Source organism: Bufo gargarizans, chromosome 3 (assembly GCF_014858855.1).
Source record: "Bufo gargarizans isolate SCDJY-AF-19 chromosome 3, ASM1485885v1, whole genome shotgun sequence".
NCBI classification, from domain to species: domain Eukaryota; kingdom Metazoa; phylum Chordata; class Amphibia; order Anura; family Bufonidae; genus Bufo; species Bufo gargarizans.
Window position 1 is genome coordinate 95,436,453 of NC_058082.1, and position 15,382 is coordinate 95,451,834.

General features: G+C 47.8%; 1 protein-coding gene across 1 annotated transcript in view; it reads right to left on the bottom strand.

Annotated features, from left to right (window-relative positions):
- Positions 1-14,979, bottom strand: part of LOC122932384 (cyclic AMP-dependent transcription factor ATF-1-like) — a 23,740-nt gene extending 8,761 nt beyond the window's left edge. Inside the window, exons 1-4 of the mRNA XM_044286757.1 lie at positions 14,703-14,979; positions 1,916-2,017; positions 345-467; positions 125-225 (exon numbers count right to left, since the gene is read on the bottom strand). Of these exons, the coding sequence (XP_044142692.1) occupies positions 125-225; positions 345-467; positions 1,916-2,011 (320 nt within the window). The 5' untranslated portion in view covers positions 2,012-2,017; positions 14,703-14,979. The remainder of the gene's footprint in view (positions 1-124; positions 226-344; positions 468-1,915; positions 2,018-14,702) is intronic.
- Between the last annotated feature and the right edge of the window lie 403 nt (positions 14,980-15,382).

A 15,382-nucleotide genomic window follows, 5' to 3' on the forward strand; every position in this document is an offset into this window, starting at 1 on the left:
GGAAACCAACGGGTCCACACATTAAAAAAAAAAAAAAAAAAGCGGATGGAACGTATCCGTATTTGCGGACAGCAAAATACATATGGTTGTGTACATGTATCCTTAGCCTGCTACTTTCACTTACCTATAGGAAGGTCGACGAGCTAAAATGCCACGGGCTTTTTTTGAGGAGTCAATGCTGTCAGATGAGTCCTGAGAGTCTTCACTATCTGATAGTGACGATGCCTACAAAAACAAAACATGGCTTACTTATGTCTCAATATCTGGACAATTTGCTACCAAACAAGTCAACGACCGTCAAAACACATAAGATGCGGTGAGGAAGAGTCCTGTCAGTGAGCTACCTGTGATGCAGCAACTTGAGGAGAGTGGATGACGGAGGACTGAGCAGTCTGGATAACACCTTGTACCTGGATCTGCTGTTCTCCAGGCAACACAACAGTCAGGGGGGTACCTCTTAGAGCCATCTGAAAAAGAAAATGCAATATGCCAAAATGTGAAAATAACCACAGAGAAAACACAGAAGGCTTTTTTACTCCCTTTGGGAGAACCATTCATGATAAAAATTTTGTAGTAAAGAAAAAATACTAATATATGATGAATTCAAATAGTGGTCAACGCAGCTGGCATATAACAGAAGTCCACATAATTGCCAGAGATCTTACTCTGCCACCAGGAATGTCACTGATATTCACTGTAGGCCTAGCTCAGCTGAATGTAATACCTTCCAATTACTGATCTGCTACTTTTTTTTCTCTGAGAAAAAGTACTTTTAATCCATATGCAAATGAGCAGTTAAGCGCACCGGGGGACCAATCCACTCTGTGCACCCTTGCTCCTCCTGCTTCCTTTGCCAGCCCCTCCCACATCTCTATTTGCATATGGATTAAAACAATCCAGAATGGAGTAACGAATCCCTAATTGAAATGCATCATTGCAGTCAGCTGAACCAGCCCTGCAAGGAACTGTACCCGGTTTACCAGTGAATGCCCACTGACCGATTCCCTTTAACCCCTTCCTGACCATGAAAAGGCCTTCATGACAAGCATTTTTTTCAAGTCTGCATTTAAGACGCCATAACTTATTTTTTCATTGACTTGGCTGCCCGAGGCCTTGTTTCATGTGGGACAAATGTAATTTCTTAGCACTGCGCTTCTGTCTTCAGCGCAGTGAGTGAATGATGCGCTCCTGGTGCTGGATTCCTCACTGCGCCTGCGCCAACTACGTCACAGTGAGAAATCGGGCACCAGGAGCGCATCATTCACTCACTGCGCCGAAGACAGACGTGAACGGCGCAGGCGCTGGATTTTGTCAAAGATGCGGTGGACCGTGCCATCAATCAAGAGGATTAGGCGGGATAAAGGGTGAGTAGACGGAGCCTCTAGGTGCTGATTTTACGTCCACATAGCACCTAGAGGCTCTTTAGCATATTATAAATGTAATTTTTGTTTTACAAAAACGGCTGCAGGGACTAATGTTCGAAACATACTGTTATGAAGTGAAGTGCTGACATTAGCGCATCGCTAATGTCAGTCAGCTACATAACAGTATTTCTGGTGGTAGAAACCCTTTAACATTCATGCACTGAACCGATCTGATCAGTGGGGGTCAGGCACCCAACACCCCATCAAACTGTCTGAAGAGGCCACAGCACTATAGTGAGCTCAGCAGCCTCCTCACAGCACCGTGCAGTGTGTGGCAGCTGTGCTTGGTATTGCAGCCCAGGCCCATTCACTTGAATGGGACTGAGCTGCACCTAGGCTGTGTGACCGATGAACGTGACGTCACTGGCCCAGGAAGAATCTGCAGAACTCTCCAGAGCACAGCAGCCTCTTCAAACAGCTGATCGACAGGAGCGTCGGGGGTTCAGACCACCACCGATCAGCTACCGATGACCTATTGAGGAGGATCTTACCTGTTGAGCCAGATGTGATGCCTGGAAAGCTGAAGCTGGGAAAGAAATGGTATGTACGGTGTCTGAATTATCCGTTTTCTTAGAAACCTCTTCCATAATAAGCTGTAGCAGAGAGACAAGACATTTGTATGCTTGTTAAAGAAAAAGCTACCGACAACACACGTCCTATTCTATTCCAAATTAAAAAGTATGAGGAGTGATCAATAAGGTCTGATCCCATTCATCTGCTCGTGCCATGTTTAAAAGTTGTCCCTATTGTCAGGATAGGGGATCGCTATCTGACTGGTGGCAGCCTGACTGCAGGGACCCCACCGAACCCAAAAACAGAGCCCCATTCTCCCATGTGAATGAAGAACAGGTCGATAATGTGTGCTGCTAATCCATTCATTCTCTATGGGACTGGTAAAGACATCAGTACAGCACATGTGCCCCCGCTACACCCGATGGGATAGGCGGGGTCCCAGCAGTCAAATCCCTACCAATCAGATAGTTATGCCCTCTCCACAGGATAGGGGATAACCTTTAACCTTTTAAGCTTTCCGCAACCCCTGCCTGCAGCCGCTTGGATCTTACAGCTTGGACTATCCATATGTGAGAAGCTACGCTATCTGCATTAGCACTGACCCAAAAGACTTGAAAAAGGAGTACATCCACTCCGAAACGCGTTGTCACTCCACACTATTATTATTATTTTTTATAATCTCTACTGGAGTCGTGTTTGCGCCAAGAGGTATCACAGTTGTGTACTGTCTTGGTACATATCCCCCCATGCAACCGCTTTAATGTCACTTATTCCGTAGTCACCACCATTTTATTAATTTAAATGGGCTCTCCGGGATTTTCTTGTTGATGGCCTGTCTTCAGGATCAGCGGGGGTCTGACTCCTAGCAACCCCCAATCAGCCATTTGAGGAAGCTACGGCGCTCACTGAAGCTCCAATGAGCACCGTAGCCTCCTTGCCGCTCACCAAGCACAGCGCCGACCATTTGATATTGGCTGTGCTTGGTATTGCAGAAGTCCTGCTGATGGGACAAAATCCGAATCATTGAACTCCCATCTCTAGATAAAAAGCAACTGGTGGCTGAGAACCTGGTGTCTAATTGTCAGAGGCCGCGCTGGAAGAGAGTCACAGCTGCCTGAGAAGAGTCCTGCTCTCCTGGCCCACCTACACATGGTGGCCATTTTTATCGTAGGGAGAAGACAAAGGAGAGAACAGCCGCGATTATACTGCTGGTTTTCAGCAACCACTTTTAGCTCATACATGACAGACCACTGAAATCAATAGGGTAGATGCACTAAGACTGGTACAGAAAATGCCAGCCTTAGTACAAGGTTTTTCGTCACAATCCTCTTAATAAATTTGGCGCATTTCTAGGCAGTCTGTGCGCCAGAAATTCAAATCTACACTAGCTATAAGCTGAACTATCACCCCACTTTTTAGGGTAAATTATACAAATTCTTTAGCTGTGGAGGCCCCTCCCCCTTCTGCTAAGCACCACCCCATATTTTTTTGCCATTTTTGGAAAAGTGGCATGAGAAGTGCAAAGTCGAAAATATTGTGTGCGCTGTCATTTGCAACTTATTTTTACACCACGTAGCATCGTAAAAAGGTTTCAGAGTGGCAAGAGTGTTCTGACGGGGTACAGGAAATGCATGAATCATAAGGAAAAGTGAGAAAGGTGTAGGTTTTTGGCACTACGCTTTTCAGAGAGTCTGGATGTGGATGTTTGTTGCATGTCAGAGCCTCAACGGTTGGTCCTGTCATTCATCTTGATGTCTGGGAAACGCAAAAATGGCTTCGCTGGAAACGTTTATTTCTTCATTCAGTGCCATATCGCCAGGATTCTGTTTTTACTTATTGCTACATATATTACGTAAAATGATGGTTTCACATACGGTAGAAAAAGACGTGCAATAATGCAGCTTCCTCTGGGTTTTTTAGTGTAGATCCCCTTCATGTTGGCCAAAACAGCTCTACCTCATCACGTTATGGACTCCACATGAGGTCTAAAAAAAGTCCAAGCTGTAAGTTGCAAGGTGGAGCCTCCATAGATGGTCCAGCACATTCCACCTATGCTCGATCAATCTCTAATCTAGAACATTTCTGTAACACGGCAGGTGCATTATCTGCTGAAAGAGGCCATTGAGATTAGGAAATAATGTTACCATCAATGGGAGTACCAGGTCTGCAACAATATTTTAGGTAATATTAGGTAAGTGTAACCTGCCAAAATATAGGAAGGAATGCCAGAAACCGAGGTTTCCAAGCAGAACATTGCCCGGAGCATCACACCGCCTCCCACATCTTCTGATCTGCCATCTCCTTTCCAAGTAAATGACGCAGCCGTTTGTCCACAGAAGACTGGATCAGCTTCTTCCATTGATCCGAAGTTGAGTTTGGATGCTTAAAGGGGTTGTCTCACTTCAGTAAGTGGCATTTATCATGTAGAGAAAGTTAATACAAGCCACGTAGGGTACTTTCACATTAGCGGCAGGGGACTCCGGCAGGCTGTTCCGGCGGGTGAACAGCCTGTCGGATCCGTCCTGCCGCTCCGTCCCCGTTGACTATAATGGGGGTGGAGTTCTGGTGGCAGCACACGGCAAGATGCAGCCGGACTTAAAGTACGACATACAGTACTTTTAGTCTGGCTGCCTCTCGCCCTGTGCGCCGCCGGAACTCCGCCCCCGCACCCAATGGGGGTCAATGGGGACGGAGCAGCAGTCCGGGGGCACACGTGAACTAGCGGCAGGACGGATTCACCCGCTGGAACAGCCTGCCGGAGTCCCCTGCCGCTAGTGCAATACTAGCCTTACTAATGTATTGTTATTATCCATATTGCTTCCTTTGCTGGCTTCATTCATTTTTCCATCACATTATACACTGCTCGTTTCCATGGTTACAGACCACCATGCAATCCATTAGTGCTGGTCATGCTTGTACACTACAGGAGTAAGAGTCAGCCTCTGGTGGTGGGGACCATGGGAGCACATATAGGCTAGTGCTTTTTCCTATATTGTGCAAGCACGGCCACCACTGATGGATTGCAGGGTGGCCTGTAATCATGGAAACGAGCAGTGTATAATGTGATGGAAAAATGAATCCAGCCAGCAAAGGAAGCAATATGGACAATCACAGTACATTAGGAAGTGGTTTGTATTCACGTTCTCTACATGATAAATGCAACTTACTAAAGTGAAATGACCCCCTTTAAGTGACCACTATAGGGCATTTTTTGGTGGTGGACAGGGGTCTGCAGCTACACAGCACCAAGGTGGGATGCAGCGTGGGACACATTTACTAAGAACGACTTTTTACACCAGTGTTGGTCTCCCCTCTGCACTGCTGTTAGATTTGTCTAATTTATGATGGTTTGAGGTCATGTATAAATCAGTAGATGGTCATGTTATCAGGCTTCGGGCTCGTGCACACAAACATGTGCTGGCTGAGGCCGTATTGCGGCCCGCAAACATTTGCACACCATGTCACAGATGCAGACCCGTTCACTAATGAGTGCTTCTGTGGCATTTCGGTCCGTGCCTCTGCACTGCAAAAAAATAGAACATGCTCTATTTTTTTTGCTCTGCAGGCAGATCGCAAACCCATTGAAGTTGAATGGGGCTGTATCAGTCTGCATCGGCCATATGGCACAGGGTTCACATCATGTTTTATGCCTCTGATGTATACATACAAAAACACAGCACACCACGTTCTTGTATCCTGCAGAGTCCAGTAAAAGAAAGTACACTTTTCTTTTCACAATGGTACAACAGTGTGTGTGTTTGTATATATATATATATATATATATATATATATATATATATACACATACATACACACACACACACACAATGGAACTCTATGGTGAACGGATGCCACTGTATGGCATCAGTCTAAGGCTTCCATTTAATGTATACGTTTTTTGTATATGTTAAATGGATGGGAACAACGTGATGTGAACCCAGCCTTACATGGATTGCACCTTTTTATGGTATGCCCACTTATTTTTTGTTTCCCACTTGAATGTAGTGTTGATCACACCTACATGATGCTGCTCCATGCAAGTCTATGGGACTGCTGGAGACAACAGAGCGCTTGATCTCTATGTTTCTCCATGATCAGACATTTATTTTCTATCCAGTTGGAAGGGGATAAGCGTTTGTAATGGGACAACCCCTTTAAGGCTGAGCTCATACTGCATTTTACACTGCAAAAATACAGAAAACTGATCAAACAGAGTCTGAAGAAGAATCCTCTGGTTAGATTGCCTTGCTGAGGGTAATGGATCTGAAGCGCTATACAAATGAACACAGTTTTTGGAGATTCCAAGGTACACCTATGACTGAAAACCAGAACCCAGCTGTATGCAGCTGTTACTTGATCAAGCAGGGGTGATGCTAAAAATTCCCCATGTAGTCCGGGGCTTGGAGAGGTCTTTTCTGGTGATAAATGACAAGCAGGGGTGTAACTATAGGGGGTGCAGAGGTAGCAGTCACTACCAGGCCCTGGAGCCTGAGGGGGCCCAAAGACCCTTGTGCCACATAAGAGGACACCGGTATTATAGAAGGTGCATGCTGGTCAGATTTCACCTCTGGCTGGAGGGAATGGGTTAGGTCAAGAATTTTTGCCTCGTGCAGCATAAAGGCTATGTGCTTCCCTGCCCCTGGCCACAAAGCACTGAGGAAAGGGGGGCCCAAGCTGAACTCATGAGCCTTTAGCTACGCCCCTGATGACAATACATGTCAGTGAGTAAGTGGGAGCGGTATGTAGCTCACAGGTATGTCAGCCGGTATCAGCATTTACAACATATAAAGGGATATTCCCACGTTATTCCTAGGATATGCAATCTAAGCTCTGGGACCCACACTCATCCTGATCAAACTGTGCAAGATACAGGCACTGCCAAAACTCTCTCCTGTGACTGCTGGGGTCCAGGCTGTTTAGCTCAGAAGATTGTCTACACTGGGATCCAATTGTATCCAACTCTGGAGGTGGACAAGCTATATATACACTATATGGCTAAAAGTATTGGGACACACCTTAATCACTGAATTCAGGTGTTTCATTCAGTCCCATTGCCACAGGTGTATAACATCCAGCCTCTAGCCATGCTGTCTGCCTTTACAACATCTGTGGAAGAATGGCTCCTTCTGAAGAGCTCACTGAATTCAAGTGTGGTCACCATGAAATTTCTTCCCTTCTAGATATTCCACAATCAGTGGTATAACTACAAAGGGGAAGCATTTAGGAACCACCGCAAATCAAAGTGGAGACCATGAAAATAGCGGGGTCATCGACTGCTGAGGTGCATAGAACATAAGACACCAACGCTCTGCTGACTCCATAACTCTAGAGTCCAAACCTACTCGGGCAAAACCTGTGCCGGGAGCTTCATGGCATGGGTTTCTGGCAGTCTGATCGTCGAGTCTGGGTGTGGCACGTGCCAGAGAAGGTGACCTGCCTGGCTGCACTGTGGAGCAGGGATAATGCTATAGGTTGTATTTCAGGGGTTGGCCTAGGCCCCATAGTTTCAGTGAGGGGAAATCTCAACACTTCACCATATCAAGACGCTTTGGAGAACTATATGCTTCCAACTTCGTGGAACAGTTAGAGAAAGGCCCTTTTCTGATCCAGAATGACTACACTAGTGTTGAGCGAACTTGTGTTTCAAGTTCGGTTTATCTAAGAATTCCGTTCTGGATTCCGCTACCATGGACCATAAAACAAGTTTCACTCATCCCTACACTGTGCCAGTGCACAAAGCAAGGTCCGTAAAAGCAGGGTTGGGCGAGTTTGGTGTGGAAGACCCTGACTGGCCGAACAAAGCCCCCATGGTCATTTTGCATTAGTGTGTGCAGCAATGTTCTGGCCGTTTTGCATCAGTTTTTGTTGGCTGTTAAAAATTGAGGAATTTTATTTATTTTTTTATCCCAAACCCTGTAATACCATCAGTATATATAATGGTCCCCATAGGGACAATGTAATTTGCCCCTTTTGTGGCCCCAGTATTATAAATCGCCCCTTTCAGCGGGACCAAAGATAAACTCATCTTAAAGGGGTTCTCAGAGTTATATAAATATATGACCATGTGCCTTATAATTATCTAATAATACTTTTGTAATTTACATTTTTCTTGTACAGTACTGGGATTCTGCAGGGCCGATGCGGGTCACGTGACCCACGACGTCATCCACCAGACCCCCTGTGCTGACATTTCGTGTACAGGCTTATCCCTGCCTTAGGCTATATGCACACGACTGTGCGGGTTTTTGCAGTCCACAAACCGCGGATCCACAAAAAATGGAAGCCACCCGTGTGCCTTCCGCAATTTGCGGAACGGAAGGCCCATTGTAGAAATGCCTATTCTTGTCCGCAAAACAGACAAGAATAGGACAGGTTATATTTTTTTTGCGAACGGAGCAACTGATGCGGACAGCACAGTGCCGCAAAAACTAGGTCTCGGATGCGGACCAGAACTATGGTCGTGTGCATGTAGCCTCAGGGAGTGGCCCGGCTCTCTACACGAAGCGTGAGAGCCTGGGTGCCCGCAGCTCTCTCCCCCTGTATCTGGCTGAAGAGCCCTGACCCACTGGTGATTGGACCCCAAAGCCACCTGCCCCCGGACAACCACATACAAGTAAAGTCTTGCCCATGATTGAAGCTATATATAGCTGACAAAGATATAGATCTATATATGGTTGTTTCGGGTATTGAATTTTCGATACTTTTGCCTGGTATCGACCTAGATACCAGGATTTGCCTTTTTTTAATACTAGGCTTCGCTATTGCACAGTCTAGTATCAGAGAACATGGATCGCGCTGCTCTCAGCACAGGAGAGAAGGAACCGCTGCCACCAATAAGGAGAGAGGGGCGGGTGCACTGCGCCACCAATGAAAGTAAATGTTTAATACAAATCCAGGAGGCGGATGCTGGCGGGGAGCTGCAATCAGCGGCAGTTAACCCCTCAGGTGCTGCACCCGTCTGCTTTATTTAATGTTAATTATCATTGGTGGCACTGTGCGCCCTCCTCCCCAGTATTAAAATCATTGGTGGCCCAGTGCGTCCCCTCCCCTCAACTCCCCTAGTATTAAAATCATTGGTGGTCCAGTGGCAGCTTCTGATTGGAGCCCCAGCAGTGTAATGCTGGGGCTCAGTTCGGTTGCCATGGCAGCCAGGAAGCTACTGAAACCCTGGCTGCCATAGTCAGCTCCCTGCTGCTGTGTACTAGGCACAGGGCAGCAGGGAGAGAGTTAGAGCTCTATTAGGGTGAATAGACAAGGGATTAAAATATCCCAGGTTCTAGCCCCTTAGGGGGGGGGTAATAGTTATTAAATAAAACTATAAAAATAACACATTTAAATCAGCCCCTTTCCCAATTTTACATATAAAATATATAAACAAATAAACATATCATGTCGAAAAGTCCAAACTATTAAAATATTTTAAAAAAATGTCCTAAGCGGTGAGCGCCGTAACAGAAAATAAATTAATAAAAACAGCGCGATTCCCCATTTTTTTTTGTAACCTTGTCCCCCCCAAAAAATACGGTAGGGCTGAACATTCCATAAAATGCGGAATGCGCGGCTTTTTTGGTGTTTTTTTTTTTTTTTTTGCGTGGTATCGAGTATCGCAATACTTTTTTGGGGAATGTCTGCCCACCAATGCAAACATTGTAGAAACATTCCCGGCACCCGACGTCTGACAGGGAGCTGCCGTCCGTGCAATTAACACCTCAGGTGCCGCGGTCAGAGGTGCGTCCCCATCATCACGGGAACACCTCAGGTTTAGAACATACCATCGGATCTGAGTTTTCTCCAATCCGATGGTATATTTTAACTTCAAGTGTCCCCATCACCATGGGAACGCCTTTCCACGCCCAGCTCGTCGCCGATCCACTGCCCCGTAAACAAAGCCATCTCAGCCCTACTACTTGCCCGCAGCAGGGCTAAGCTACTGAACAAACTACCTGCCGGTGCCCGGAACTGCATGTCCCGGGCGTCGGACGATACGATTTCCACATACATACATTATAAAGAAATGTGCATATAGTGATATAGATTGGTAAATACGAATATATATATATATATATAATTTATCATCTATCCTGGACTTTGCAGGATGGAAAAACGTGGTACACTACACTTTCACATCCTGCAGAGTCCTCAATTTTTTTTACAATGGAGCTCCATGGTGATGATGTCACAGTATGGCATCTGTTGTGCATGTTGAGCATATGACAAAACCCAACCTTACGTGCCTGATCCAGCACTTCCCTTATACTGCTCCATTAGATGAGAAGAACAACAGAAATAAATAGCGCTGGTGTAAATGGGACCTAAGAGGTGGGTATTATCCAGGGAACCATTACTGGTCTAACAGCAGGCAATCATAGCCAAGTGATAAAGTCCAGTCCAATATGGCAGATCTTCTCTGTACTTTATCACTTGGCTATAATAGCCTGTCTGCATTCACTACCTACATGTGTGTGGGGCAGCGTGGGATGTATACATGTGTGCGATGTATGTAGTGCAGATCTGCCTGTATGAGCTAGGAGATGATCATGTGACAGTGTTTGCATGCAAGGTTAGGTTGTGCCGTGCAGGGGGCGGGGAAGAGCAGATTATTCACGCCCACAAATATTCACGAGGGAGAGCTCAGGCATTGTTGGACACGCCCCCACAGCTTTGCTGCAGCATGTAAACAAAGCAAGAATAACAGAACCATGCAAAGGTGTAAGTGTGGGTTTTCTTTTTTAAAGAAATCAATCTTAACTAATGTATATTTAAGTCCTGATGAGTTTTATAATGTCCCCCCCACATTACTCTGATAACCCCTTTAACTACTTAATCACCTTAAAATACTGAAACCCTCACATCTCATGGCAGACCTGCGCTCTCAGTGAGAACATGTGACATCACGCTGGGAGCACAGGTTCTGTTCCCTACGGTGAGGAGCGAGTGTGCCTGGAAAGGCCCTTTTTTCGGGTGAAACCCATTTTAATGGCGGTTAGACGGGTACACTTGTGTCTCCATGGCTGTTAAAGGGGTTTCCAGGATCTTTTAACTGATGACCTATCTTCGGGATAGGTCATCAGTATCTGATCAGTGGAGGGTCCGACACCCCCGCGCTCCTGTGAGTACAGCGCCATACATTGTATAGCGGCTGTACTTGGTATCGCGCTCTCAGCCTCATTCACTTTTGTGGGGCTAAGCTGCTCCTGGGCCATGTGACTGATGAACGTGTCGTCACTGGCCATGGCCCTACTGCGACCTCCACTGCCTTCTCAAACAGCTGATGGGCAGGGGTCCCGGGAGTCAGATCCCCACCGACCAGATACTGATGACCTAAAAACGGTCTAGTAATTTCAATGGGGTCCGTATAGCCCAAAAAAAAAAAAAAATCTTCCTATTTTGAGAGCCCCACGGACTTCAATTATTTCTAAAAACGCCCGTGTGATGCCGTTAATCACCATGGTGCGATTGGGGCTCACAAGGAACCTTCCACTGGCAGCATGCCGTACGTTCAGACGATGACTCAATGTGACCACAATGTCAGATCATCACTTTCCTGCTACATCAGCAGAAACTCACAGCAAATTAACATAAGCTATGAGCTCCCCAGTGCAACGCCACGGAAAATCCACCTGATGTCCCCTAGCGTGGGTCAGTGGGGACGGGAGATGCCATCTTTGTCTCTTCTCTTTCTATAGATGACTGTAATCCCCCAGGAATTCCCCACAATGCCTGGATTTCCCACGATAAAGACACTACAAATCACAAGTAAACGGTGACATAATGTGACCCTGACGTCCCCTGCACTGGCAGCAATCCTTTATTTTTTTGTCTTGCTCCACATTGCCTGGTCTCCCAATGAGCATCTATTTGTTTGGCTATGTTGTGCCATTCCTCTATTATTCCTTCTAGAAGTTTATGAATTGCTAGCAGTCTGCAATAAAGGCCCAATCAGTGTTGTCGCACTGTGCAGGGACACCCCCGAATGGTAACACCCATCTGGACCTACACTGCAGACTGCTGGCAATTCCTTCATAAACTTCTAGTAGGAATAACAGAGGGGCAGCACAAGCGAGATATAAGAAATTATGACCTACAGTTGTTATTTTATTGGGAATGCAAGTAGCTCCTGACATGGCATGTCGGGAGAGGTGACCGGTCATCTCGCAACTCCCAAATCTCTATATTCTTGCTTGTAAAAAAAAAAAAAAAAAAAAAAATGTAAACAGATTGCTGTAAATCCCGGCCTCACTCCTGTCACACGGACTCCACTTACTATCTTATAATGTACCCGTATATTAGGGTATTGTTATTTATGCAATTGCCAACGTCTTCTAAACTTCAGATTGACATAAAATGTAAATATTATTACTGAAATGCCTGTTACAGAGAAGCACAGCTCCCCTGGAGGATGTGTGGGGAGCGAGCAAACCACGGCCGACAGCCACATAAAAGTATCGGAGAGTGCCACTTGTTAGATACTGGCGACTCCCTCAGAAGGCCTAATGATTAAAGGGATCGTCCCAAGACCTCCATCCACAACACAGGGGGCAGGTGCCCCCCATATGAACAGAGCGGTGGTCCGGCATGCTGCTAAACTCACCATCAGCTATCTCCAGAAGTACCATAGATATAAGCATGGTTGACTTCTGCTCCATCATACCCAGGACCTCCCCACTTATGATCAGTGGGGATCCCTGTGGTCAGAGCCCCACCAGTCCCCATCCTGTGGAGAGGAGATACATTTAAAGGGGTTTTCCGAGATATTTACTGATAACCTATGCTCTGGATAGGTCATCAGTATCTGATCGGTGGAGGGTCCATCACCCGGAGCCCCGCTGATCAGCCGTCTTAGAAGGCAGCGACGCTCGCAGTAACACCGTGGCCTTCTCACCAAGCACAGCGCCATACATTGTGGGGCATCGCAGCTAAGCCCCATTCACTTCAATGTCAATGTGACCGAAGAATGTGATGTCACATGGCCTAGGCAAAACTGGAGAAGGCCGCCGCGCTACTGCCCTCTCAAATTGCTGATCTGCGGGGTGGGACTGGGTAGGACGGTCATCAGTAAAAATAGCTCAGGAAACCACTTTAAGCCATTGCTGAGGTAGTGCCCAATACAGTCCTTTTGGGGGCTCAGCTGACAGGGGCTTTTAGGCTTAGTCTCAATGCCCTTGTGGGGACGAGCACGGTTCACCTTCTATATCACAGGCGGGGACAGGTATTACAGACCTCCAGAAATCCAGCCGACGTGATGGATGCATGTGGTGGTGGCCGTGTGTGACAGTGCCAGCAAAGTGAATTCACCTGTAGCGCAGATGTTACGGAGGTGTCTGGTTTGGCGAGATTGATGATCTACCCTCAGGATAAGTCATCATTATCAGATTGGTGGGGGCCCCGGCGCCTGCGCTGATCAGCTGTTTGAAGGGGCTTCGATGCTCATGTGAGCGATGCCTCCATTCGGCGGTGCAGGGTAATTACAGCCGTTCATCCCATTCAAGTGAACAGGAAAGCTGGAAGGATTCTGCGGCGCGGTGGCCCCTCTTCAAACAGCTGATCACGGGGCTGCTGGGTGTCGGACCCCCACCAATCTCATACTGATGACCTGTCCTGCGGATAGGTAATAGATAAAGAAACTGGACGACCCCTTTAAATGATGCAGATTTCCTCCACGGATCTCACCCTTTACAAAGCCTAGGATGAAATCTGCCGATGAATCTGGACAAGTCGGCACATAACCAGGGGTGCTACGCGGAAGGTCTGCCCGTGTACCCGTCCCCCGAAAGAGAAGCTGGGGTTAAAACAAATATGTTGTTATTAACGACCGCATCGGTGGGGGCATACCGAGGATATCCTAGCCCCCCGCTGTACCTAGAAGGTGACCCCTCAGCCTTGATGTCCCCACCTCCGTTCTGTGGAGACCAATGTAACGCCCCGTGCACGTGGCAGGATGTGTTTTGCGGTCCACAAGCATGGCGCATTTTACTCCTATAGAAATGTCCTACATTTGTCTGCAAAAACTGAAGGTGAATATGGCATGTTCCGTCTTTTTTGCAGGCCGGTGGACAGTGCATTTTTCGCGCCCCCATTGGAATGAATGGGTCGGCATCGGATCTGCAACAAAATGTGGATCGGATGCGGTTGCGAATGTGAACGGGGCCGAACAGACAAGCACGGGGCATTTCCACCGCTCACACGGAGGTCCGCCCTCAGGGAAACTGAAATCAACAATTCAAAGATGAGGAGTTCTGCCATAACGATCAGAACTCTGATATCACCAGGATAGTAACTCTGAGACCTCAAGTGAATGGAGTTCAAGTCATAAGCCTAGCTGTGCAGGGACGCCCTTCATTCTGGGGATCAGTAGGGGGAGGGGGCTGGCAGTCAGACCCCCGCTGATCAGGCAGTAAGGCCATAGTCTAGCACTGGCGGGACCCCCGCTACCTGGTAATGCCACTACTGACCAATGGGGGGAAAAGGGGCAATAAAATATAAATAAAGTGGATGCCAAAGAACTTTTTATTATCCGCAGGGAGTGCTGCACAGGTCCTGCCGCCACCAAAGGGTTAAAGGCTCCTGCAGGACACCCTGGCCCTGATCACTGAGCACAAAGCCAGCTCTGCTGCACCGCCACCACATGGGGCACGCGCGGGGAAATGCTCAGGAGGGGGCGCCGGGCCCCAGGAAGCCTCCGGCCGGCTCCCCGTCCCCCGGCCAGGTGCTCTCGCCCTGCTCTCCGCTCCTCCTCCGTCCAGGCGGCTGTTTTGCTTTAATTACCTGCGTCCTCTGAACTCACAGCTCAGGGAGCCGCTCCAGCCAATCACCGGGGTGAACGTCTCGGGTCCCCAGGGGAGCCGCCTCCTCTTCGGATCCCGTCACAGGAAGAACCTCACAAAGTCCCACACACGGAACCGAGAAACTGCCAAACCCAGCGGGGCCAAGTCCAGGCGGGACACAGCGCCCTCATCCGCACAGGGGGTACACCTAGTCCGACGTCCGGTAGGCCTTTGCTTGACGTCAGCGTAAGGAGTGACGTCACTGCCATGGTGACGTGCTGCTAGGAGAAGGCGGGAGGTAATTCCTCTTCCGCTTGGGAGCCCGGATGAATGGGTTGTAGGGGTGGAGGGTAGATGCTGTGTAGTCTGTGTTACTGTACACTGAGCAGGTTCCCCCCTCGTAATTGTAACTATGGTACGTTCCCAGGTATGGCTCACAGTCAGCGGTGATCTCATTGTTCTGGCGGGAGGGGGAGCTGCAGACAGACGAGCATTGTGGGATTGCCTCTTCCAGTCAGGCTGACATCACACGCTGTGTACAACACATTACGTGACACCGAGTCATTGTGACTCACAGCGTGCCCGAGCAGAGCTGACCCGCCGGCAGGCGGGCTCTCCGTGTACTGCCATTATAATACTCTGCCTTCTGGAGTATGTGTAGTATCAGTCACTATAATACTC